This window comes from Coregonus clupeaformis, unplaced genomic scaffold, assembly GCF_020615455.1.
Source record: "Coregonus clupeaformis isolate EN_2021a unplaced genomic scaffold, ASM2061545v1 scaf1848, whole genome shotgun sequence".
NCBI classification, from domain to species: Eukaryota; Metazoa; Chordata; class Actinopteri; order Salmoniformes; family Salmonidae; genus Coregonus; species Coregonus clupeaformis.
Genome location: NW_025535302.1, coordinates 72,600 through 100,352, shown reverse-complemented (window position 1 = coordinate 100,352; position 27,753 = coordinate 72,600). Strand labels below are relative to the sequence as shown.

The window sequence follows — 27,753 nt, the reverse complement described above, 5'->3', positions numbered from 1 at the left end:
TTCGGCCAGGACACAATTTTTCTGGGTTTCCAATCAGTCTTTGTTGGCTTTGAAAAAATGATCAATCCTATTGCTCATGTTTTTTCTTTCAAACATGTAATCCCAGCCAACAGTCCGTATCGGTTTTTAGAAAATCAAATCTATAAGACTAATGTTCATGTTTCCTCTCAGCTTTTCATGGCTGAGGTATTTCCAGGTCTCTCTCTTTAAAAAAAATAGAGTTTCATAACCTCAAGAGACTTCCTGATTTAAAAATTAACATAAAAACGTTTTTTAAATTTCAGTTAATGGTCAGAGTTTGTTCAGGCCCCCTTGTGGCCGTTCTGGGGAACGATCTTTCCTCTTCTTAAAAAGGTTCTTGAGTTTGGACGACTTGGTGCTTTTGTCTTTGTCCTTGTGGTGTCTCTCGCCTCTCATCTCAGGGGGCAACGTGTTCAGGGACCGGGCGCTCCTCGGGGGCGGAACAGGAGGATTCCCTTCTCCGTCTCCTCCTTCCGTGATCCTCTGGGGCAGGTCAGGGGTCGTTGCTGGGGTGATGCAGGACTTCTCCAGGATTCCGTCATACACCAGTTCAGTCAGGTGCTCGGAGGTGTAAGGGTCAGAGGTCTGGGTTTGTTTCCATGGCGTGGACAAGGTGAGGTCAGGTTGTCCGAACTGACCCTGATCCAAAACCTGGGGACCCTGACCCAACTGGGACGACCCTGCATACGCCTGCCTGGATATCCTCCGTTTGGGGATTTCCGGGGCACCATCGACCCTGTCCGGGGAGATCTTCCCAGTGGGAGTGTCTATGGATCTGTCAATCTTATCGCTGTTTGTTCGTCTGCGAGTGTGAGAGCACATCTCGCGGTGTTCGTCTCTCGATATCTTCCTCGTGGCGGTGGAAGACGGTTCCACTGGGAACTCGATCTTCTTCCTGAGCATCTTGTGAGAAGAGCTGCTGTCCAGATGAAGCGTCAGTTTGTCTCTGGCCATCGCCATCCTCCTTTGAGTGCTGTCGGCTAAGAAGTCCACCTCCTCTCGGGATATCCTTCTCATTGGAGTTCCAATGGCCTCCACCATTTCTTCTCTTGGCCTTGCTCTCATGGTGTTGTCGAATGAGACTTCCCCCCTGCTCTCTCTCATCATCTGTCTGGAGCCGGTGTCCAGAGACACACCCATCATGGCTGTAGATAGCAGAGACCTCTTCTTTGAGACATGAATCTCCAACGGAACCTCGTGATACTCATCTCTGGATGACTTCCTCGAGACACTGTCCATCGAACGACCTAAGATCTTTTTGGCTGCTGTGTCGGCGGAGGTGTCCATGGAAGTCTCACTTTTGACTCTTTGTATTTTTCTTGGGTCAGTGTTGTCCGCAGAAGAAGAGTCCGGCTCGTCCTTAGATGATGTCTTCGATGTGGCTGCATCCGAGGAAGCTTCCAGTTCTTCTCTGGATATCTTCCGAATGGGGGATTCCGTTCCGGAAGGTTCTGCTGACCTTCTGCTGACAGGAGGGGTCCTGTAATCGGTGTCTGAATACATCTCCCGAGAATCTCTGTAGAGAGAGAGAGAAAAGAGAGAGAGAAAGAGAGAGAGAGAGAGAGAGAGAGAGAGAGAGAGATAGAGAGAGAGAGAGAAGGAGAGAGAGAGGAGAGAGAGGGAGCGAGAGAGAGAGAGAGAGAGAGAGAGAGAGAGAGAGAGAGAGAGAGAGAGAGAGAGAGAGAGAGAGAGAGAGAGAGAGAGAGAGAGAGAGAGGGCACAGAGAAGCGTTGAAGAAAATTGCAATCAGAATTGGAATGTCAGTTTACTTCCTAAATTGACTGAATTTAAATTGTGCGACTCTACTATCCGATAAGTCACTCACCCTCTCCGCTGGGCGTTGATGAAGATCTGCTCCTCTTCCTCGAAGCAGGGGAGCGGGGTGTGGATAGGGATCAGGATATCAGGTTCGGAGGAGAAGGAGGAGGAAGAGGAGGAGGAGGCGTGTCCGGAACGCCGTTGACGACACACGGTGGAGGTAGAGCCACGAGAGCGAGGGGAGCGCTTCATTGGTGGAACTAGGGTTGCAAAGGGAAGGGAATTTTCCCGGGAACTTTAAAAAAATTCCCAGAAATATGTATTCTGGAATTTTGCGGACACTTTTTGGGAAATGTTTGGGAATTGTTTTAATTTTGTTAAATTTTATGGAAAACCTGAGACAGGAAGCAAGTACAAGGTGAGGATTTAATGATAAATAGACATGAAACAAAGCAAGAACAGCATCTGGACGAGAGAAACAAAACAATATCAATGCAACAAACTGAGGAACAGACAGATATAGGGGAGGCAACACAGGGATCAAACTGAGGAACAGACAGATATAGGGGAGGCAACACAGGGATCAAACTGAGGAACAGACAGATATAGGGGAGGCAACACAGGGATCAAACTGAGGAACAGACAGATATAGGGGAGGCAACACGGGGATCAAACTGAGGAACAGACAGATATAGGGGAGGCAACACAGGGATCAAACTGAGGAACAGACAGATATAGGGGAGGCAACACAGGGATCAAACTGAGGAACAGACAGATATAGGGGAGGCAACACAGGGATCAAACTGAGGAACAGACAGATATAGGGGAGGCAACACAGGGATCAAACTGAGGAACAGACAGATATAGGGGAGGCAACACAGGGATCAGACAGATATAGGGGAGGCAACACAGGGATCAGACTGATATAGGGGAGGCAACACAGGGATCAGACTGAGGAACAGACAGATATAGGGGAGGCAACACAGGGATCAGACTGATATAGGGGAGGCAACACAGGGATCAGACAGATATAGGGGAGGCAACACAGGGATCAGACTGATATAGGGGAGGCAACACAGGGATCAGACTGAGGAACAGACAGATATAGGGGAGGCAACACAGGGATCAGACTGAGGAACAGACAGATATAGGGGAGGCAACACGGGGATCAGACTGATATAGGGGAGGCAACACAGGGATCAGACTGAGGAACAGACAGATATAGGGGAGGCAACACAGGGATCAAACTGAGGAACAGACAGATATAGGGGAGGTAATAAAACAGTGATGAAGTCCTGGTGAGTCCAATGAAGCGCTGATGTGTGTAACCATGGTGACAGGTGTAATGATGGGCAGCAGGGAGGGGGAGCAGGAGCAGGCGTGACAGTACCCCCCCCCTCTAGGGACGCCACCCGGTGTCACCTGAGCGAGCCTGACGAGCTGGCCGAGGAGTGGGAACCTGACGAGCCAGCTGAGGCGTGGAAACCTGATGAGCCGGCTGAGGTGTGGAAACCTGATGAGCCAGCTGAGGTGTGGAAACCTGATGAGCCGGATGAGGTGTGGAAACCTGATGAGCCGGATGAGGTGTGGAAACCTGATGAGCCAGCTGAGGCATGGAAACCTGATGAGCCAGCTGAGGTGTGGAAACCTGATGAGCCAGCTGAGGTGTGGAAACCTGATGAGCCGGATGAGGTGTGGAAACCTGATGAGCCAGCTGAGGCGTGGAAACCTGATGAGCCAGCTGAGGTGTGGAAACCTGATGAGCCAGCTGAGGTGTGGAAACCTGACGAGCCGGATGAGGTGTGGAAACCTGACGAGCCGGATGAGGCGTGGAAGCCTGACGAGCCGGCTGAGGCGTGGGGTGAGAGCCTGCCGAGTCAACCAAGGCTTGTGAGCCTCTTGAATCAGCATCCCCGGTTGCTTCGGCAGCGTCACCCGGACCCGACGTCCCCAACAACAACAACAACAACAAAAAACTCCCTGACGCTTCCAATTGTGGTGTCAGCACTCTGTAAGGACAGACGCTGAGAGATGAGAAGCAGGGAGTGAACATTTAATATAAACAGACATGAAACAAAACACGGACAGCGTCTGGACATGGGAAACATAACGACATTACTGCTGACACGGGGATCAGACTGAGGAAGAGTCAGATATAGGGGAGGTAATAAAGCAGTGATGAAGTCCTGGTGAGTCCAATGAAGCGCTGATGTGTGTAACCATGGTGACAGGTGTAATGATGGGCAGCAGGGAGGGGGAGTGGGAGCAGGCGTGACAAAACCTATTAATGGAAAAGCTCACAAAGATCAAACTAAACCTGATTCAACTAAAGCAGCTAACCTTGAATCAGGTATGGCAGCGGTTCTCCAACCTCTCCTCAGGACCCCCAGCCGTTCTCCAACCTCTCCTCAGGACCCCCAGCCGTTCTCCAACCTCTCCTCAGGACCCCCAGCCATTCCAGATATTTCATCTATTCCAGAGCTAGCACACCTGATTCAACTGGTCGACTAATCATCAAGCCCTAATTCAGGGCTACAACAAAATGGTGAAACGTCTGGGGGTCCCCAAGGACAGGTTTGAGAACCACTTAGGTATGTTAAATGCAGTAATGATGACTGTTAGTAAGAACGACATATTCTTTGACGAAGGGTTATTTCTCATTTAAATCTTAAAGGCTTAATGTGCAACATTCCAAACATGGCTAAATGATCTCAAATCAATTGCTAAAATTCTAATTTAGATGTATTTGTTTCTCCTTAACAATATGTTTAGTCTACTAATAACTCATGCATAACAACTTATCTAAGGACTTGTGTAGAGTTGCAGAGATTGTTGAAGTAGCCTTTCATTTGAACTGCCTTGAGGACCTTGTCCTTGTTGCTGCAGAGATTGTTGAAGTATGCTCTCATTTTAACAGTCTTGAAGGCCGTGTCCTTGTTGCTGCAGAGGTTGTTGAAGTAGACTCTCATTTGAACTGCCTTGAGGACCTTGTCCTTGTTGCTGCAGAGATTGTTGAAGTAGCCTCTCATTTGAACTGCCTTGAGGACCTTGTCCTTGTTGTTGCAGAGGTTGTTGAAGTAGACTCTCATTTTAACTGCCTTGAGGACCTTGTCCTTGTTGCTGCAGAGGTTGTTGATGTAGACTCTCATTTGAACTGCCTTTAGGACCTTGTCCTTGTTGTTGCAGAGATTGTTGAAGTAGACTCTCATTTGAACTGCCTTGAGGACCTTGTCCTTGTTGTTGCAGAGGTTGTTGAAGTAGCCTCTCATTTGAACTGCCTTGAGGACCTTGTCCTTGTTGTTGCAGAGGTTGTTGAAGTAGACTCTCATTTGAACTGCCTTGAGGACCTTGTCCTTGTTGTTGCAGAGGTTGTTGAAGTAGACTCTCATTTGAACTGTCTTGAGGACCTTGTCCTTGTTGTTGCAGAGATTGTTGAAGTAGCCTCTCATTTGAACTGTCTTGAGGACCTTGTCCTTGTTGCTGCAGAGATTGTTGAAGTAGACTCTCATTTGAACTGCCTTGAGGACCTTGTCCTTGTTGTTGCAGAGATTGTTGAAGTAGACTCTCATTTGAACTGCCTTGAGGACCTTGTCCTTGTTGTTGCAGAGATTGTTTAAGTATGCTCTCATTTTAACAGTCTTGAGGGCCGTGTCCTTGTTGCTGCAGAGATTGTTGAAGTAGACTCTCATTTGAACTGTCTTGAGGGCCTTGTCCTTGTTGTTGCAGAGATTGTTGAAGTAGACTCTCATTTGAACTGTCTTGAGGGCCTTGTCCTTGTTGTTGCAGAGATTGTTGAAGTATGCTCTCATTTTAACAGTCTTGAGGGCCTTGTCCTTGTTGTTGCAGAGATTGTTGAAGTAGACTCTCATTTGAACTGTCTTGAGGGCCTTGTCCTTGTTGTTGCAGAGATTGTTGAAGTATGCTCTCATTTGAACTGCCTTGAGGGCTGTGTCCTTGTCGTTTCCCCTTGTATTATTGATCTTACTATTATTTGGGTGCCATGCGCTCCTTTGTTGTAATGCATTTTGCTTGTAGTATTTTAGTATTGTCATGATATATTAGCTATTTTATGCGCCTTCAATAAATAATGTATGCACTCACTAACTCTAAGTCGCTCTGGATAAGAGCATCTGCTAAATGACTAAAATGTAAATGTAATGCATTTTGCTTTGAGTATTTTAGAATAGTTATATTTGCCATTGTATGTGTTATTCTGTAAATGTCCTTGGGTATCTTGAAAGCACAAATAAAATGTATTATTATTATTATTATTATTATTATTATTATTATTAAGGGCGCACAGATCATTTTCTAATTTTCTAAAAAAATATGATAAAAGTAAAAATTCCCAAAGTTTCCAAACGGTTACACTTTATATTAACTGTCATGTATAATCCACTAAAAATGAAATAATCATTTATTAATAGAACGTAGACTATTAATAAATGAGTACTAATTAATACTGTACATATTCATGAAAGTTGTAATAGTGTTATGAGCCGTTAATACCAAATATTCTCAAAATTCTGGGAATGTTGGGAAAGTTGCCAGAGCATTGCAACCCTAGGAACTGATGGGAGGTGAAGGATCAATAAAGGTCAAAGGTCATAGGTCAGAGATACAGGCAGTCTGACCCATTCAAAGAATGCTTCAAAACAGTATCTAAAACGGTTATCATAATGTTTTTGGACGTACATCCGTGTAACTTATCCAATAGACACTTTTTGTGCTCAAATTTTTTTCCTTTGTAATAATAAATATTGATTGATTGATATTTTACATTTTATTCCTTTAGCACACTCTCTTATCCAGAGACAACCACATATCTCAGTCATAGTAAGCACATTTTTCCTCAATAAAGACGTGATTAGCAAAGTCAGCTACTAGGAAAAAGACAAATGCAAGTTATTGTTTGTCTTTTATGGGGATGTCTTTTTAACATATATTTTGAGATTGATTGATTACCACGGTGATCCCATACACATACACTCACGTGCTGTTAATCTCTTTGCTTAAACATGTCTGCTTAATGACCATATTATATGTTCATTATATTGACCAGCCGAGCGACTGATCGCTATAACCTACCTAAGATGTGTGCCGAGGGGTCTTCCATCAGATCCTCCAGAGAGCCTTGTATTGATCCATGGCAGGAGGGGAAGGTGGGAACAGACACCCTGGGCATCGCCACCCAGTTAGAGTCTGAATACAGCGTGGCGGTCAGGCTGGCCAGGCCAGAGTTCCTGAGGAGAGGGAAACCACACAGACGCTCTATCTGCTGCCAGCGGTGGAGACGCTCGCGTAGGCAGGCCGTGACCTCTGACAGGGCGTTCCTGTGAGGGATGTCAAAAGCACAGTTTATGTCAGCTGGTTGCTTCTGACAGGGCGTTCCTGTGATCCAACGCACAAGTGGCCGACTGTTATAATATAGTAACACGTCAGCTATGTCAACACAACACGCATCAGTTTAGTGTGTTACTGTGACACAACAAAGTCAACTGTCACAAAAAAACATGTCCACTCTGTCACAAAAACACAAGTGAACTCCATCACAAAAAAACATGTCAACTCCGTCACAAAGAACACGTCAACTCCATCACAAAAACATGTCAACTCCATCACAAAGAACACGTCAACTCCATCACAAAAACATGTCAACTCCTTCACAAAAAAACAACATGTTAACGTGTGTGTGTGTGTGTGGCAGCTATTTTAGATGTAGTTTTAGTCTTAAAATACCTTTTAGTCTTAGTCACATTTTAGTCATCTCATCCTTCGTTGGTTTTAGTTATTATCAGTCCACTGAAACTCAGGACAACTTTAGTCTAGTTTTAGTCATTATCAGTCCACTGAAACTCTGGACAACTTTAGTCTAGTTTTAGTTATTATCAGTCGACTGAAACTCTGGACAACTTTAGTCTAGTTTTAGTTATTATCAGTCGACTGAAACTCTGGACAACTTTAGTCTAGTTTTAGTTATTATCAGTCGACTGAAACTCTGGACAACTTTAGTCTAGTTTTAGTTATTATCAGTCCACTGAAACTCTGGACAACTTTAGTCTAGTTTTAGTTATTATCAGTCGACTGAAACTCTGGACAACTTTAGTCTAGTTTTAGTTATTATCAGTCCACTAAAACTCTGGACAACTTTAGTCTAGTTTTAGTTATTATCAGTCCACTAAAACTCAGGACAACTTTAGTCTAGTTTTAGTTATTATCAGTCGACTGAAACTCAGGACAACTTTAGTCTAGTTTTAGTTATTATCAGTCGACTGAAACTCTGGACAACTTTAGTCTAGTTTTAGTTATTATCAGTCCACTAAAACTCAGGACAACTTTAGTCTAGTTTTAGTTATTATCAGTCGACTGAAACTCAGGACAACTTTAACCGTAACCCTTACTTTTTTTTCATTTAGCAGACGCTCTTATCCAGAGCGACTTACAGTTTAGTGAGTGCATACATTTTTCATACTGGCCCACCGTGGGAATCGAACCCACAACCCTGGCTGTTGCAAGCGCCATGCTCTACCAACTGAGCTAAAGGAGGCCTACACCTTACCTAACCCTCACCTTAATGAACCATTACCATAACCATTTTAAATGTCAACTTCAATGGGGTAGGGACGTCCCAAGGATCCCTGATAGCACGGACCTTTAACAAAAAATGTATTCAACAAAATAGCATTTGCTTGTTTAGTTTTTCCCCTATAGGAGAAAAGCAACCCGCAACTCGCATTTGCGGACCGTGGGCTCAGATGATCGAATAACAGCACACATTGGAAATCAGAGCTTCTGAGGTGATCAAAGCAGAAATAGCCTCCACGACAGTAAGAGAGAGCGTTAACATTGTTCCTAGTTGAGGTCAGATACAAGTCCAGTGTCCTGGTTTCACATCACTTCAAAATATTGAAGAGTGACTGAAGAGTGACTGCCTGGGAGCTGTGTGGGAGGAGCCGGGTCAGATCAGCCCAATCAGATTCACCCAACTGAAAGATGTTTAATTCTGCCAATGAGAGGATTGGATGATTAATATTCTTCGTGTTTAGGGTTGAACCAAAACGGATGCAAAGTAGAGTTAAATTTAAATGTCCGTTCATCTCATGTGGAATTCTCGTCTCGTCACATTTTCATCGACTGAAATGAAAAGTAATCTCGTTATCCTCATAGTTTTAGTCAGGAAAAATAAGTTGTTGACAAGTATTTTTTGTCATAGTTATTGTTGACTCAATTAACACTGTGTGAGTGTGAGTGTGAGTGTGAGTGTGAGTGTGAGTGTGAGTGTGTGTGTGTGTGTCTGTGTGTGTGATATTGTACTTCCATCCTCGTGGGGACCTGAAATCCCCACCTACCCATGAGGAAAAAGGCTATTTTAAATTTAGGGGTTAGGATTAGGGTTAGGGGTTAAGGTTAAGGTTAGGGAAAATATGATTTTGAATGGAAATAAATTTTTAGATCCCCACGAGGATAGAAAAACAAGTGTGTGTGTCTCACTTGGCCTCCAGGATCTTGGTGTCAACGTCGTCCAGTGAGGAGCTGTGAGCCACGTGGAACGTCCCCATGAGGGAACCCCTCTTCTTCTTGATCTTCTCTGCCTGGACAGGATACGCACATACCAAGGGGTTAATATGAGGACAGATCCTCCTGTTCATGTCCATACCAGGGGGTTAATATGAGGACAGATCCTCCTGTTCATGTCCATACCAGGGGTTAATATGAGGACAGATCCTCCTGTTCATGTCCATACCAGGGGTTAATATGAGGACAGATCCTCCTGTTCATGTCCATACCAGGGGTTAATATGAGGACAGATCCTCCTGTTCATGTCCATACCAGGGGTTAATATGAGGACAGATCCTCCTTTCATGTCCATACCAGGGGGTTAATATGAGGACAGATCCTCCTGTTCATGTCCATACCAGGGGTTAATATGAGGACAGATCCTCCTGTTCATGTCCATACCAAGGGGTTAATATGAGGACATATCCTCCTGTTCATGTCCATACCAGGGGGTTAATATGAGGACAGATCCTCCTGTTCATGTCCATACCAGGGGTTAATATGAGGACAGATTCCCTCCTGTTCATGTCCATACCAGGGGTTAATATGAGGACAGATCCTCCTGTTCATGTCCATACCAGGGGTTAATATGAGGACATATCCTCCTGTTCATGTCCATACCAGGGGTTAATATGAGGACAGATCATCCTGTTCATGTCCATACCAGGGGTTAATATGAGGACAGATCATCCTGTTCATGTCCATACCAGGGGTTAATATGAAGGACATATCCTCCTGTTCATGTCCATACCAGGGGTTAATATGAGGACAGATCATCCTGTTCATGTCCATACCAGGGGTTAATATGAGGACAGATCATCCTGTTCATGTCCATACCAAGGGGTTAATATGAGGACATATCCTCCTGTTCATGTCCATACTCAGCGTTTTATATGACAGATCCTCCTGTTCATGTCCATACCAGGGGTTAATATGAGGACAGATCCTCCTGTTCATGTCCATACCAGGGGTTAATATGAGGACAGATCCTCCTGTTCATGTCCATACCAGGGGTTAATATGAAGGACAGATCCTCCTGTTCATGTCCATACCAGGGGTTAATATGAAGGACAGATCCTCCTGTTCATGTCCATACCAGGGGTTAATATGAAGGACAGATGACTTGTTTAATGCATTCTCTTGTTCATGTCGTTGTAAAGAACTTTCAGAAGATTTAATTTGTCATTTAGAAGGTCTTCATGTAGTTTGAACTATAATTGTCCCACTATGTTCTTTCCTCCTGAAGTCAGTGAACAGTCAATCGGTGAATCAATAAACTGATTGGGTTACGTCTCTCTCCTACCTCCTCCTTAGCGGAGTTCAGCTGCAGCTCTGGACTGTGTTTCTTGACGTGGCAGTACTGAACATATCAACCGATCAACCAATCAACCAGATAATGAGTTGTCCCCTACCTCTTCCTTGGCTGTGTTGAGCTGCAGCTCTGCACTGTGTTTCTTGACGTTGTAATACTGCACCTCCACCTCGTGGGTCAGCTGTAGCCAGAGCTGTAGGGCCTCCGGGACAGACCAGTGAGCCATCATGTCCTTCTCTGCCCTCTTTAACGCTCCACGCACCTAGACACACACACACACAGTCACACACACACACAGTCACACACACACACACACAGGAGAAGGGATGGGTTAGAGATTTTGATTGATGGATGGATTGACCGTTTTCACCAGCCTTTACCCAATGCTGATAGTGTTTCCTACACTGTGGACTTGCTTCACACAGGAGATGGAACTGGTTACCAAATAGCATGTGTTTGGAAGATCAAAGGCGGTTAAAGGCCCACTCCTTAATTTGAAAAACCACCAAACAGCCCTGCCACTTGGTTTGCTATAAAGCTGAAGGCTGGGGCAGGAGAAATGTAACCACTTAAATTGGACACAAGGACACAAGGACAACCCTACCTGCTCCAGCTCCTCCTCTGCACATCTGAGGCGGCTCAGTTTGGGTTAGAGTTAGCTTAGGTAAGGTTAGGGTTAGCTATGGTTAGGTTATGGTTAGCTAAGATAAGGTAAGGCAAGGTAAGGTAAGGTAAGGTAAGGTAAGGTAAGGTTAGGTAAGGTAAGGTAAGGTAAGGTAAGGTAAGGTAAGGTAAGGTAAGGTAAGGTAAGGTAAGGTAAGGTAAGGTAAGGTAAGGTTAGGTTAGGTTAGGTTAGGTTAGGTTAGGTCAGGTAAGGTAAGGTAAGGTAAGGTTAGGTTAGGTTAGGTTAGGTCAGGTAAGGTAAGGTTAGGTTAGGTTAGGTAAGATAAGATAAGGATAGCTAAGGTAAGGCAAGGTACGGTTAGGTAAGGTTAGGTTAGGTTAGGCTAGGTTAGGTTAGGTTAGGTAAGGTAAGGTAAAGTTAGGTAAGGTTAGGTTAGGTTAGGTTAGGTAAGGTTAGGTTAGGTTAGGTTAGGTTAGGATAAGTAAGGTTAGGTTAGGTTAGGTTAGGTTTGGTAAGGTTAGGTTAGGTTAGGTTAGGTAAGGTTAGGTAAGGTTAGGTTAGGTAAGGTAAGGTTAGGTAAGGTTAGGTTAGGTAAGGTAAGGTTAGGTAAGGTAAGGTTAGGTAAGGTTAGGTTAGGTAAGGTAAGGTTAGGTAAGGCAAGGTAAGGTAAGGTAAGGTAAGGTTAGGTTAGGTAAGGCAAGGTTAGGTAGGGTCAGGTTAGGTAAGGTAATGTTTGGCAAGGTTAGGTAGGGTTAGGTTAGGTCAGGGTATGTAAGGTAAGGTAAGGTAGGGTTAGGTAAGGTTAGGTAGGGTTAGGTAAGGTAAGGTTAGGTAAGGTTAGGTAGGGTTAGGTAAGGTAAGGTTAGGTAGGGTCAGGTTAGGTAAGGTAAGGTTTGGCAAGGTTAGGTAGGGTTCGGTTAGGTTAGGTTAGGTTAGGTTAGGTTAGGTTAGGTTAGGTCAGGTTAGGTAAGCTACTCTACCTGCTCCAGCTCCTCCTCTGCATATCTCAGTCTGCTCAGTTGACTGACGGCTCCAGCTCTGAGCTGATGGAGTCTGTATGCCTCCTCCTGAGCTCCCATGATCTCATCCCTCATCTTCTCCTCCAGGTTCTGTTTCTCCTCCGCCACGTTACGCTTCTCCTCCTGGGCCTGCTCTAGCCTGTTATCAGGACGGACATACACAGGTTAGCAGGACAAACACAGGTTAGCAGGACAAACACAGGTTAGCAGGACAAACACAGGTTAGCAGGACAAACACAGGTTAGCAGGACAAACACAGGTTAGCAGGACAAACACAGGTTAGCAGGACAAACACAGGTTAGCAGGACAAACACAGGTTAGCAGGACAAACACAGGTTAGCAGGACAAACACAGGTTAGCAGGACAAACACAGGTTAGCAGGACAAACACAGGTTAGCAGGACAAACACAGGTTAGCAGGACAAACACACACACAAACACGCATTATCAGGAACAGACAGTCATAGACACTCACTGTTCCTGTAGTTCTCTGAGGCTGAGCTCAGCACTCTGCAGACTCTCTAGGTCCTTCATCATTTTAGAGATGTGGACTTTAGAAGCTTTGTTCTGGACCTGGGAGAACCAGCAGCCTCCTACACCCATCATCACAGAAACTATCAGCAACAAGTCCTTCATGTAGTTATGTGGTGGACCTGGAGGAGGGGAGGGGGGGAGGAGGAGGAGGAGGAGGAGGAAGGGGAGGAGAGGAAGGAGGAGGAGGAGGAGGAGGAGGAGGAGGAGGAGGAGAATGTGGAGGAGGAGGAGGAAGGGGAGGAGAGGAAGGGGAGGAGGAGGAGGAGGAGGAGGATGAGGAGGAGGAGGAGGATGAGGAAGGGGAGGAGGAAAGGGAGGAGGAGGAGGAGGAGGAGGGTAATAAAGATGATTTAATTTGTATAGCGCTTTTCAATATAATCAGTGGACATTACTCCCTCTTAAAATATAAACCACACCCTCTTAACATCTAAGCCACACCCTCTTAACATCGAAACCACTCCCTCTTAAAATATAAACCACACCCTCAACATCTACACCACACTCTCTTAGCCTCTGTGTGTGTGTGTGTGTGTGTGTGTGTGTGTGTGTGTGTGTGTGTGTGTGTGTGTGTGTGTGTGTGTGTGTGTGTGTGTATACTGTCTACACACGTATAGGAGCACCAAACAGCACCACGTCCAGAGCCTTGATGTTGAGTTTCTGTTTGTCTCTCTGGTCCAGGATCTTCAGCTGGCCACTCAGGAACGACGGCTCATTGGCTGCTATCCTACACACATCCCAATAACACCAGCTCTGATTAGACGGGAATACTAAAGGGTTCAATATGAAGTGTTCTGATTGGACCGTGTTTCTCTTTCTGCTGTGTTATTATTAAGTGTTTCAGCTGCATGGGATTTGTTTGTAATTGTATAGCACCGACTCAAAATATACCAAATTGTAACTAGGGTGTGTTACCTGATTGGGCAGTAAGTTTCAGTAAGAAGCTTTCTGATTGGCTGCGCCCACCAGGAAGTGACTCTCTGAGGTTTCTGATTGGACGTTCTCACCTGGGGAGGGTGTTGCCGTTGACTCTGAAGTCTTTAAAGTTCTTCTCGTACTGAGGCAGCTCTACAAATTCCCTGAGCCACCTCAACACCTCATCCTGAGTCCAGTTATGGACTGATAGGGAGAGGAGGAGGGAGAGAGGGAGGGGGAGAGGAGGAGGGAGAGAGGGAGGGGGAGAGGAGGAGGGAGAGAGGGAGGGGGGAGAGAGAGGGGGGAGAAGGGAGAGAGAGAGGGGAGGGGAGGGGGAGAGAGAGAGGAAGGGGGAAAGAGAGAGAGCACGAGGGAGAGAGGTGGGAGAGTTTGGTAATGAAGAAACTGTGAATTTCTAACAAATTGCATAATCCCACACACACACAAAGCGTACCTTCTGAGAACTTCCAGCCCCTCCACAGTTCTTCTATGGTGATGTGCTGGTCCTCTCTGTGAAGGTTGCTGTGTTTGTTGGTCTGCTGCTGCTTCATGTCCTCTATGATGAACTACACAGCCAAGAGACACACACACACACACATATACACACACACAAGCACATACACACAGACACACACACACACCCATGCACCCACACACAGGATTATGAAAAGCTTGCAGCTTAATATCAAAAGGAAAATGTCTAACACACACAGAGAGAGATACACACCCACACTTACACAACCCCACACAAACACACAACCACGCGTGTCTAACAAACAGTTCACGCATCCTTAACCTTTCTATGTTTCCACATTAGTTTGACGACTGTCAACTGTACCAATGACAGGGACCAAGACGTTTTAGTTTAGAGATGAAATAGGCTGTGTGTGTGTGTGTGTGTGTGTGTGTGTGTGTGTGTGTGTGTGTGTGTGTGTGTGTGTGTGTGTGTGTGTGTTGCGTGTTCGTGTGCGTTCCACCATCTTGGAATCTATCCTTGGCTGTAATTCGATTCTTCATGTGACGGGGACAGGAATCTCAGCCACCCTCCCCTCCCATCTCCACGGTAACAGCAACCCGATCCCATGGACCATCTAACCCTGGATGACATTCTGATGAGTTCTGGAGCTCCAACAGTCCAACATTCTACAGTTCTAATCTTTATTCTAAATGGGCTTTAGTGTCTGTGGCTAAAAACAAACTAACACGACAGGAATCATGAAACAGACAGACAGACAGACAGACAGACAGGCAGGCAGACAGACAGACAGACAGACAGACAGACAGACAGACAGACAGACAGACAGACAGACAGACAGACAGACAGGTCGACGTGCATATACACACACACACACACAGCATGTAACTGAATTGAGACCCCTACCATCTGTTGTCCAATCAAACACACCTGAATCCCTCCTCAACACACCATTGCCATGGTTACGTACCTCCACGCTCTCCTCCACCTCTATCCCTCCATCCTGGTCGTCATCCATCTCTCTGTGGATGTTCCTCAGAGCCTCCAGACTGTATCGGTCCGCCTCGTTCATACAGGGAGGAGACACCACCAGGCACGGGTCTATAGAGAGGGTCAATCAATACATTCATTAATATGTTAGGTAGCCCTTTGCTGCAGTCGATGACCTCATGGTGGAATGGTATTCATATTCTTCATCATTTCATAATTAGTTTAAAAACAAGTAAAAATTAACTGACGAAAATCCTGTGTTTCTATGTCAAACGGTTTTGTTATATTTCAGTCTTCTGGGATGTATATAAAGTGTAATATTGGGATGCAAACTCAAACTGTAATACATTTCAACTCTATATCTGACATGGTACAGGTGTCTTCTTTTTTAAAAAGACCATAACCATGTGTGTGAGGTGTATACTTTTGTTTCAAAGTAGATTTGTTTAAGACTACCAAGAGACACTTTGTGTGACCCTGATTTAGCCCACTGCAGTAAAAGGTTTATCAATAAACGCTACATGACCAAAAGTATGTGGACACCTGCTCGTCGAACATCTCATTCCAAAATCATGGGCATCAATATGAAGTTGGTCCCCCCCTTTGCTGCTATAACAGCCTCCACTCTTCTGAGAATGCTTTCCACTAGATGTTGGCACATTGCTGTGGGGAATTGCTTCCATTCAGCCACAAGAGCATTAGTGAGGTTGTGCACTGATGTTGGGTGAATAGGCCTGGCTTACAGTCAGCGTTCCAATTAATCCCAAAGATGGGGTTGAGGTCAGAGCTCTGTGCAGGCCAGTCAAGTTCTTCCACACCGATCTCGACAAACCATTTCTGTATGGACCTCGCTTTGTGCACGGAGGCATTGTCATGCTGAAACAGGAAAGGGCCTTCCCCAAACTGTTGCCACAAAGTTGGAAGCACAGAATCGTCTAGAATGTCATTGTGTGCTGTAGCGTTAAGATTTCCCTTCACTGGAACTAAGGGGCGTAGCCCGAACCATGAAAAACAGCCCCAGACCAGTATTCCTACTTCACCAAATATTACAGTTGGCACTTGCATTGGGGCAGGTAGCGTTCTCCTGGCATCTGCCAAACCCAGATTCGTCTGTCGGACTGCCAGATGGTGAAGCGTGATTCATCACTCCAGAGAACACATTTCCACTGCTCCAGAGTCCAATGGCGGCGAGCTTTACACCACTGCAGCCGACGCTTGGCATTGTGCATGGTGATCTTAGGCTTGTGTGCGGCTGCTCGGCCATGGAAACACATTTCATGAAGCTCTCGACGAACAGTTCTTGTGCTGACGTTGCTTCCAGAGGCAGTTTGGAACTCGGTGAGTGTTGCAACCGAGGACAGACGATTTTTACGCGCTACGCGCTTCAGCACTCGGCGGTCCCGTTCTGTGAGCTTGTGTGGCCTACCACTTTGCGGCTGAGCCGTTGTTGCTCCTAGAAGTTTCCACTTCACAATAACAGCACTTACAGTTGACTGGGGCAGCTCTAGCAGGGTATAAGAGTACCTGTAATTGAGCCAGCTAGCTGCCACCTTCAGCTGTTTTTCTAACCTCATTATCATTAACGTTAGGTGGTCGGTAGCTGCTGTACTTAATTTCGGCTACTGATTGCAGTCTGCCAGTTTGGCTTTATACATAGTTTGGGCTTTGTCGAGTAAGGCTTAAGCTATGTATTTAGATTGTAGTCAGGTACTACAGGTAGGCATCGTGGGCTGTATATTATTAAGTAGTATAGGTAGGCATCGTGGGCTGTTGCGGGTAGCTGTTGTGTAGTTATTGTAGGTTACTTTTGTATTCGGCGGTGCCGGATGTAGCACGAAGCTAGCTAGCTAACTCACCTCCTGGATTAGCTGGCGAGTTGCTATTAGCAACGGTTGCAACTAAAAACAATATCCTTTTAGCCAGCTACATTCGCTCGGAGCGACGCCGTTTTTTCAAACAAAGTCAACACAGTAGCCATTGCTAGCCAGCCAACACTACCAGCTGGCTGTACTGTGGTAGCTAAATACAATATATTTGTGCTAGCTACCCAACGTTTAATCATTGCTGCGTTATGAAAGGTAAGCTTGGCTTCTTATATGGTGTTGAGTTAAGCTTAAAACATGTATTTAGATTGTAGGTAGGTACTGTAGTTTGGTATTATAGGTAGCTTACTCAGGTAGTTATTGAAGGTTATTGTAGGTAATTATTGTAGGTAAGGACTGTATTCGGCGGACTCCGGCGAAGCACGAGGCTAGCCTACCCACTACTTGGACCAACAAAGCTAGCTAGCTAGAGGGTAGCTACTGGTAACTTTTTGCAACTGTGGTTAATTGTTTCCAATGTTATTTCATGCTTAAGAGTACCTGTGATTGAGCCAGCTAGCTGCTACCATTCAGCTGTTTTTCTAACCTCATCCGAGGCATTAACGTTAGGTGGTTGGTAGCTGCTGTACTTAATTACAGCTACTGATAACAGTCTGCTGTAGTTTACAACAATTCTAATTTCTAAATTGGAAGTTGGGAGAGTTTTTGTTCGGGTGGTTCAGTGAAACAATTTTAGTTTCTGAGGTAGAAGTTTTTGGTGAGGGAGGCCCTGCTCTCTCCTCTCCCAGATGCTTAGCTCATTTCATTCCGATCTCCTCTGCATTTTTGTAGCCATTTGCTACAGCCTGTCAACTATGCCTCTGCCTATCCCTGTTCTCTCCTCTCTGCACAGGCTACACAAACGCACCACACCGCGTGGCTGCTGCCTCTCTAACCTGGTGGTCCCTGCACGCACCCCACACCTGGAGTTCCAGGTCTCAGGCAGCCTCTGGAACTGCCGTTCTGCTGCCAACAAAGCTGACTTCATCCCAGCCTATGCCAACCTCCAGTCCCTCGACTTCCTGGCGCTGACGGAAACATGGATTACCACTGAAAACACTGCTACTCCTACTGCTCTCTCCTCGTCTGACCATGTGTTCTCGCATACCCCGAGAGCATCTGGTCAGAGGGGTGGTGGTACAGGAATCCTCATCTCTCCCAAGTGGACATTCTCAATTTTTCCCCTAACCCATCTGTCTATCTCCTCATTTGAATTCCATGCTGTCACAGTCACTAGCCCATTTAAGCTTAATATCCTTGTTATCTATCGCCCTCCAGGTTCCCTGGAGAGTTCATCAATGAGCTTGACGCCTTGATAAGTTCCTTTCCTGAGGATGGCTCACCCCTCACAGTTTTGGGGGATTTCAACCTCCCTATGTCCACATTTGACTCATTTCTCTCTGCCTCCTTCTTTCCACTCCTCTCCTCTTTTGACCTCACCCTCTCACCGTCCCCCCCTACTCACAAGGCAGGCAATACGCTTGACCTCATCTTTACTAGATGCTGCTCTTCTACTAATCTCACTGCAACTCCCCTCCATGTCTCCGACCACTACTTTGTTTCCTTTTCTCTCTCGCTCTCCTCCCACACTACTCACTCTGCCCCTACACAGATGGTAATGCGCCGCCGCAACCTTCGCTCTCTCTCTCCCACTACTCTCTCCTCTTCCATCCTATCATCTCTTCCCTCTGCTCAATCCTTCTCCCTCCAATCTCCTGATTCTGCCTCCTCAACCCTCCTCTCCTCCCTTTCTGCATCCTTTGACTCTCTGTGTCCCCTATCCTCCCGGCCGGCTCGGTCCTCCCCTCCAGCTCCGTGGCTTGATGACTCATTGCGAGCTCACAGAACAGAGCTCCGGGCAGCGGAGCGGAAATGGAAGAAAACTAAACTCCCTGCCGACCTGGCATCTTTTCACTCCCTCCTCTCTACATTTTCTTCATCTGTTTCTGCTGCTAAGGCCACCTTCTACCACTCTAAATTCCAAGCATCTGCCTCTAACCCTAGGAAGCTCTTTGTCACATTTTCCTCCCTCCTGAATCCCCCCCTCCTCTCTCTGTGGATGACTTCGTCAACCACTTTGAAAAGAAGGTTGACGACATCCGATCCTCGTTTGTTAAGTCTAATGACACTGCTGGTCCTGCTCACACTGCCCTACCCTATGCTTTGACTTCTTTCTCCCCTCTCTCTCCAGATAAAATCCTGCGACTTGTGACTGCAGGCCGCCCAACAACCTGCCCGCTTGACCCCATCCCCTCCTCTCTTCTCCAGACCATCTCCGGTGACCTTCTCCCCTACCTCACCTCGCTGATCAACTCATCCTTGACCGCTGGCCATGTCCCTTCCGTCTTCAAGAGAGCGAGAGTTGCTCCCCTTCTCAAAAAACCAACACTCGACCCCACTGATGTCAACAACTACAGACCAGTATCCCTTCTTTCTTTCCTTTCCAAAACTATTGAGCGTGCCGTCTTTAGCCAACTCTCTTGCTATCTCTCTCAGAATGACCTTCTTGATCCAAACCAATCAGGTTTCAGGACTGGTCATTCAACTGAGACTGCTCTTCTCTGTGTCACGGAGGCTCTCCGCACTGCTAAAGCTAACTCTCTCTCCTCTGCTCTTGTCCTTCTAGACCTGTCTGCTGCCTTTGATACTGTGAACCATCAGATCCTCCTCTCCACCCTCTCCGAGCTGGGCATCTCCGGCGCGGCTCACTCCTGGATTGCGTCCTACCTGACCGGTCGCTCCTACCAAGTGGCGTGGCGAGAAGCTGTCTCCGCACCACGTGCTCTCACCACTGGTGTCCCCCAGGGCTCAGTTCTAGGCCCTCTCCTTTTCTCCCTATACACCAAGTCACTTGGCTCTGTCATATCCTCACACGGCCTCTCCTATCATTGCTACGCTGACGATACACAACTAATCTTCTCCTTTCCCCCTTCTGATAACCAGGTGGCGAATCGCATCTCTGCATGTCTGGCCGACATATCAGTATGGATGACGGATCACCACCTCAAGCTGAACCCTGGCAAGACGGAGCTGCTCTTCATCCCGGGGAAGGACTGCCCGTTCCATGATCTCGCCATCACGGTTGACAACTCCGTTGTGTCCTCCTCCCAGAGTGCGAAGAGCCTCGGCGTGACCCTGGACAACACCCTGTCGTTCTCCGCTAACATCAAGGCGGTGACCCGCTCCTGCAGGTTCATGCTCTACAACATTCTGAGAGTACGACCCTGCCTTACACAGGAAGCGGCACAGGTCCTAATCCAGGCACTTGTCATCTCCCGTCTGGATTACTGCAACTCGCTGTTGGCTGGCCTCCCTGCATGTGCCATTAAACCCCTACAACTCATCCAGAATGCTGCAGCCTGTCTGGTGTTCAACCTTCCCAAGTTCTCTCACGTCACCCCCCTCCTCCGCACACTCCACTGGCTTCCAGTTGAAGCTCGCATCCGTTACAAGACCATGGTGCTTGCCTTTGGAGCAGCGAGGGGAACGGCACCTCTGTACCTTCGGGCTCTGATCAGTCCCTACACCCAAACGAGGGCATTGCGTTCATCCACATCTGGCCTGCTGGCCCCCTTCCTCTCGGATATCGGGTGTTAAAAAGCTCCCTCACGACGCCAGGACAGCGGAGTCACTCACCACCTTCCGGAGACATTTGAAACCCCACCTCTTTAAGGAATACCTGGGATAGGATAAAGTAATCCTTCTACCCCCCCCACTTTGTATAAAGCCTCACCCCCCGTCTACCCCCACTGGCTATAGGGTGAATGCATCAATTTGTGAGTCGCTCTGGACAAGAGCGTCTGCTAAATGACGTAAATGTGCCCTTGAGCAAGGCACTTAACCCTAATTGCTCCTGTAAGTCGCTCTGGATAAGAGCGTCTGCTAAATGACTAAAATGTAAAATGTAAATGTAAATGTATAAATTTGACAAACTGACTTGTTGGAAAGGTGGCATCCTAGGACGGTGCCACGTTGAAAGTCACTGAGCTCTTCAGTAAGGCCGCTGTGCTCGATTTTATAGACCTGTCAGCAACGGGGTGTGGCTGAAATAGCCAAATCCACTAGTTGGAAGGGGGGTGTCCACATGTGACCCTCTTATATAGACCTGTGTCTGGTGAGTCCAGTGAGTTACTGGTTTGGGTAACTGTTTTCTTTCTCTCTCTGTCTTCTGGTGGTCAAAGCCTCTCTCTCTCTCTCTCTCTCTCTCTCTCTCTCTCTCTCTCTCTCTCTCTCTCTCTCTCTCTCTCTCTCTCTCTCTCTCTCTCTCTCTCTCTCTCTCTCTCTCTCTCTCTCTCTCTCTCTCTCTCTCTCTCTCTCTCTCTCTCTCTCCAGGTAATGATTTGGCCCAAACATAGACGTCCATGATTGGTTCAGATTTAGTCCAGTCCGGATCGGACCAAATATGAACCAATCATAGACGTCTGTGTTTCATAAGTCTGGAGAGCCCAGTATAGTTCAGTACAGTTCAGTACAGTAGAGTATAGTACAGTACAGTTCAGTAAAGCACTTTTGAGTAGAGTATAGTTTAGTACTGTACAGTACAGTCCTGCACTGGAGCTCACTAGAGTTGAGTACACTATAATCATAATCTAAGTGACCCCAAACTGCAGTCTCCTTAGATGCTGAGAAGGCATTTGATAGGGTAGAGTGGGCTTTTCTCTTAAGAACCCTAGAAAAATGTGGTTTTGGACCTGACTTTTGTAAATGGATAGGGGTCCTCTATTCCAATCCTAAAGCAACAGTACTTACGAATGGAATTATGTTCATTTCAAAATGGGTTCCTACTGGGATGAAATATTTGGGTCTTAAATTGAGCTCAAATTTGGAGGAAGTGATGGGACTACATTTTGAGCCACTACTTGTCAAGATTAAGACCAATTTAGAAAAATGGGAAAATATAAAACTTTCTTTATGAGGAAAAAGATCAACGTGATTAAAATGGTTGTGGTCCCACAATTTAATTATATCTCCGCAATGTTGCCTATGAATATTCCAGACCGGTATTATAAACAATATGACAAATTAACTAAAAATACTTTTTGTGGGATAGAAGAAAAAAAACGGATGAATATGAAGAAGATGTGCTCACCAAGGTCGCTGGTTCTAATCCCCAAGCTGACTAGGTGAAAAATCTGTCGATGTGCCCTTGAGCAAGGCACTTAACCCTAAATTGCTCCTGTAAGTCGCTCTGGATAAGAGCGTCTGCTAAATAACTAAAATCTGAAATCTGAAGAAGATGTGCTCACCAAGGGATGTAGGAGGCATGGCTTTACCAGATGTTAAATTGTACAATTTATCATTTGAAATGGCTAAATTGGCGAATCATTGGGGCAAAAGAGATGCTGGCTTGGATTGGATAACAATAGAACGGGAACTAAGTTATCCTTTCACCCCTGTTGATACTCTGTCACATAGTCTTACAGGGGGAGAGGTCTGTTGAAACTCCCAACCCCAATTTTGTTACACTCAAAAGAGGTGTGGAGAACAGTACACAAGATATGTGGAATTTCACATCTAAAACAAGGATACTCACCATTGTGGCACAATCCTAGGCTACTGATAGGAAAGAAGTCTGTGTACTGGAAACAGTTGCTAACGAAAGGAATTAATAACTGTAGGTGATCTGTACAATGAAGATGTTTTAATGTCATACTCAGATTTGGTACAAAAATATGATGTGGGAGACAAGGGATATTTCTGGAAATATTGACAATTGAGAGAATATTTGTTAACCAGCTATCAACAAAATCCAGGAAAGAACTGAGTTTTTGGAATTACCCAAACATAAAGCAGCCATTTTGTACTCTATATTCAGTCATCTGCAGAGTAAAGACTGTAAAAAAAATTTAAGTAAAAACCTGTAAAAAAAAAAAAAAAAAAGTAAAAACCTCAGAACAATATGTCAAACTGACCTTAAGTGTGAAATTGAGGATGATACCTGGTTGAAGATCTTGTCCAGCTCAGGGAGGAACATAAGGGAAGTCAGGGGGAAACTTACTCAATATATGTTACTACATAGGTTTCATTGGACCCCAACAAGGCTTCACAAGATGGGTCTGACCAACAATTCTCTGTGTTGGAAATGCCAAAAAGACACTGGGACATTTTTACACGCAATATGGGAATGTACATTAGTGCTACCTTTCTGGAAGAATGTTTAGACATATCTGGAGGAATGGTTGGGGTTAATCATTCCCTTTTACACTGAGAATATGTCTCTTGGGTGATAGAACAGACTTACCTAATGTAACTAATGAGGAATTTGCACAGATCACTGTTGGTATGGTTACAGCAGCTAGAGTAATCCTTAGAATCTGGAAGGGTCATGCCACTCCTACTCTGAAACAGTGGATAGAATCAATGTTGGAGGTAGCATCTTATCAACAAATGCTTGCTAGGATCACTGGTAGAAATGACAATTCTAGAAGCTGGTCACGTTTTATTTGTCATGTTTCTAAGACTGGGAAAGGATTACTTATGCTTGTGAACCCATTTATTTCTGTATTGTAGCTAGTGAGCTATGTTGGAGTATATTTAAATTTTATTCATTTAGCAGACGCTCTTATCCAGAGCGACTTACAGGAGCAATTAGGGTTAAGTGCCTTGCTCAAGGGCACATCGACAGATTTTTCACCTAGTTGGCTCGGGGATTAGAACCAGCGACCTTTCGGTTACTGGCACAACGCTCTTAACCACTAAGCTACCTGCCGTCTGGATGTCCTGCTCAATGTTTTTATGCTGTACAATGTTTTATTTTTTATTTGTTTGTTTGTGGAAAAAATGAACAAAATAAATACTACTTTAATAATAAAAAACAAAAAACAAAGTGCTTCTTGTGCACCAACACACTATCACAGCTAATTGTGAAATAGACACAAATTACTTATTCGAAATTCGTGTCAGGCACATGAAAAAGTCCACTTTTTGGTGTGTATTACACGATTTGTGTGGCGTTCATGTACACTCCAATTTGTTGTGGCTAATGTTAGCTAGGCTAGCTAGGTGGCTAACGTTAGCTAGGCTAGGGGTTAAGGTTAGGGTTAGGGGTTAAGATCAGGGTAAGGTAACATGCTAGCTAAGTAGTTAAAGGGTTAAGGTTAGGAGTTAGGATAAAGGGTTAAGGTTAGGGTTAGGGGAAGGATTAGCTAACATGCTAAGTAGTTGTGAAAGTAGCTAAAAAGTAATAAGTACTTGCAATGTTGCCAACCAACCAACCAACCAACCAAAATCCCTCGATCGTTTTTGTCTTAACCCTCCCGTTGTCCTAGGGTCAAAATGACCCGCCACTGTGTTGAACCAACTTTATTTAATTTTTTTATTTTTGGGATCATTTGTGAGAAGGAGGCAGTGAGACTTTAAAGAAAGTATCACTGCCTCCTTCTCACAAATGATCCAAAAAATATAAAAATGAAATAAAGTTGGTTCAACACAGTGGCGGGTCATTTTGACCCTAGGACAACGGGAGGGTTAAGTATCCTACTGTCTGTCATTTTCTGTGATTGAAATGCCCTGTATACAAAATCGTGTAGTGCACACGAAAAAATACACTTTTTCGTGTGCCTGTCACGAATTTCCAATAAGCAATTTTTGTCTATTTCACAGTAATCTGTGAAATTGGGTTGTGTGCATAGAGTTACATGGTTTGTTAAATTCTAAAGTGACAAATCTGAGCCGCAGCGCAATACCGTTACCATGGAACTGCCCCACTCCAAACCACACCTCTGGTCCTTGCCCTGCCGAAGTGCTTATCACATCACCAATTTTTTAAACATTTTTTTTTTTGTAATTTAGCAGACGCTCTTATCCAGAGCGATTTACAGTTGGTGAGTGCATACGTTTTTCAGTGGTGCCCGGTGTTTGAGTGTGTCAATTAAGATGATCCATCCCGTAATCAACTATGTTTGGCTACAAGCAGCTGGATGGCAAGAATAGCATACCACTCCACACCTGTGGCCATCTCCAATGCCCAATGTCCTGCAACTCAATGTGTCCCAGTGACTATAGAACGATAGGACCACTCACCGAAGAGGTGTTGATAAAACGATACATTTCCGCCATGCCACAGTTTGTTTCTCATCAGTTATGACTCCTCCTAACGCCGAGCTCAGATAACCGCTGAGTGCGCAAAAACACTTGCATAACAGTTAACGGTTGTCACTCCCCGTCTACGCGAGACGCTGCTTCTTTAACTCTTACAGGACCCAATTTCCCGTTGTTGGAATAAGCCCTACTTTGAAAAATGGTTATCCAACTTCTCTTGATTAATCAAAGATCTGCAGACCTGGGCCAAATAACTTTATCTAGCTTAGTTGCGCCTTGATTTACTTTTGGGGATATTCCACAGGTTCCATTATACCAGGCAAACTAAGCACAGCTCAAGGATTTGAAAGTGTTGACGCTATTTCACCCAGATCTGCACTGATCTGACTCAAGTGGTTGTGTTTCAACTACATATGTGGACGCATTGATTTTCACCTGTCCAATCCTTGCTAGATCCACGTTGGATCAGTATTTACTTCTAGGGAATTGACGGTGTAAGGACGCATTCGTAGGCTATGGCTAACCACGCTTACTGTCACTGTCAGTCATTCGGGGATCATTTTTTACCTGTCGAGTCGAACACCGTTCTTTGGCCGGCAAAGGTGAGTCCGAGCGCCGGGTCACCGTGGTGATAGTAGCCGCTGTCCTGGATGATGCCCTGCGAAGCCTCAAACAAGACCCCGCGGAGCAGAAGGAGGAGAACCGGGGAAAGGAGCAACATCATGAAGTTAAGAGAAACTCTCACCCCAGTGGGAGCGACAGAACCGGGGGAAAAAAAATCCACAAAACAGATGTAGGCTACACAAACCGAGACCCTGTTGGTTGGTTAATGATGTCAACTGCCCAACACTCGCATGCACCACCGTGCGCAAGTGTTACTGATCCGGGTGACCTATTAACGGAACCGTTATTCAGAGGAGATGTGACGCTGATGATTGGGTTGGGGTTGAGAAACTAACCAAGGGGATATGGTGAAATATTCGATAACATTATAAAACAACTCAACCGTTACATAACTCCAGAAAGGGTTAGAATTCCAACGGCTGCCAACAAGTTGTTATCCAAAGAAAGACATTGGAATTGGCCTTAAATAACCTAGGCCTATGGGGTGTTAAAGTGTATCATGGGTTAGACAAAATAATGGTTTGAATCCAAGATTATTATTTCCAATAAGAAAATCCAATAGAAACTTCGACGGCAAGGAAATCTTAGTGAGACCGAAGCTCTCTCTCCACACAAAAAAAGAAGATGTCAAAAACATATGTCCAAAGAAATCCACGGGTTGAATTTGCTAGGGAATATGGAGATCAAAAGTCAAGCGTTCCAAAGTTCCAAATCCAGTTCCAAAGTTCCAAATCCAGTTCAAAAGTTCCAAATCCAGCTCTCTCTCTATCTCCTGAGTGAGACCCTCTTGTGAGAAACTGTCACACACACACAGATCACAAGCTACTAAGGCCAGTTGTCCCTCCCGAGTCCCAACAGCTTGCACAAACACTCCGGAACACAATTCGTCCTGTCATCCCTTGACCGCGTGTACGTTGGATCCGTGTGTGCACGCGTGTATGCGTGCGTATGCGTCAAGGCTAATTCCGATCCTTTATGCATGTTTCCCAGACCTGAGTGTCACGTGGATGGGATTAACCAGTTTTTGGACACCTGTTAAAATGCCTTCTCTGATTACATCTATATCAGGCCCAGTAGGCTATGTGATGCGATTAGAAATACATTTAAATGGCTGCATTCAACACACACTGACACATTTACACGCGGGCACTGAAGCTTAGACAAACCGCTGATGCTGTACTCTTCGAACACACCGACAGCTCCCTTGCATTTTGGTACACCAGAAGTACATTCATTTCCAATGGAACGCTGCGTTTGCCTTGCAGCATTGCGTTACAGAGGCGTTGCAGTACGTTCTGTGTGTGGTGCGTACGTTGGATTTATTGAACGTATGCGTTAAACTGTATATGCATAGACGGCTTGACAGAAATGGTAGCAGAAGGTGAATGTTGAACTTTCGTTGCATACATCCATATGATGCTGTGTACCATTTTTGCGCAATGACACTGTCGGTGTGATCGAGGCGTAAGATGCATACGCACTGACGTTAAGACATACAGACACTGACGCCAAGGCACATAAACACACTGGCCTCCAGAATTAATGTAGACCTACAGTATGTAGCTAGTGTTTAGCAGATGTTTTTGCGGGTGTAGCGAAATGCTTGTGTTTCTAGCTCCAACAGTATGTGATACCGGAACACATTGAGAGAAAAACAAAGTCTCAAACACAAAGTAGCAGCCAAGTAGTCTACTATCTATGGTGGTGAAACACACAGCACTCTCCAAGGACTATTTGCATTGTCCTACTTTAGTTTTCAAAACCTCCCACAATGACTCTCCCCATGTCAAGTCCATTTAACTGCTGAGAGTCAACTTCTTGCTCCAAGCCACGTGCATGAGCGGGCACGTGGCTGTGATGTTTAGTCTCCTTCTAAGGCTGTTCTGAAGACTCTGGCTGTAGTGGTTTCTTTTTGTGTTAACCTGGGTGTCCTCTTTAGCCTTGTTTACAAGGCTTGCTGCCAGCAAAGGCGCCTTGGTTCAGGCATGGTCAAAAACCTTTTGTTCTGAGGGCTCTTTGATGTTT

At 45.5% G+C, this 27,753-nt stretch overlaps 1 protein-coding gene across 2 annotated transcripts; it reads right to left on the bottom strand.

Moving 5' to 3' along the window:
- Nucleotides 1-92: 92 nt before the first annotated feature.
- Nucleotides 93-26,710, bottom strand: LOC121561668 (stromal interaction molecule 2). Of its 2 annotated transcripts, XM_045218838.1 has the most exons (12): nt 25,672-26,702; nt 15,183-15,313; nt 14,192-14,303; nt 13,830-13,941; nt 13,434-13,549; nt 12,767-12,944; nt 12,254-12,431; nt 10,749-10,910; nt 9,271-9,371; nt 6,868-7,112; nt 1,847-2,039; nt 93-1,537 (listed from the first exon to the last, which is right to left on the bottom strand). In XM_045218838.1, exons 1-12 carry the CDS (start codon nt 25,826-25,828, stop codon nt 292-294), a joined length of 2,931 nt encoding a protein of 976 aa, XP_045074773.1. In that variant the 5' UTR covers nt 25,829-26,702; the 3' UTR covers nt 93-291. The 2 variants fall into 2 exon arrangements, with proteins under 2 accessions (XP_045074773.1, XP_045074774.1); XM_045218839.1 differs by lacking the exons at nt 93-1,537; nt 1,847-2,039 and adding an exon at nt 6,243-6,349 and having other exon boundaries at nt 25,672-26,710.
- Between the last annotated feature and the right edge of the window lie 1,043 nt (nt 26,711-27,753).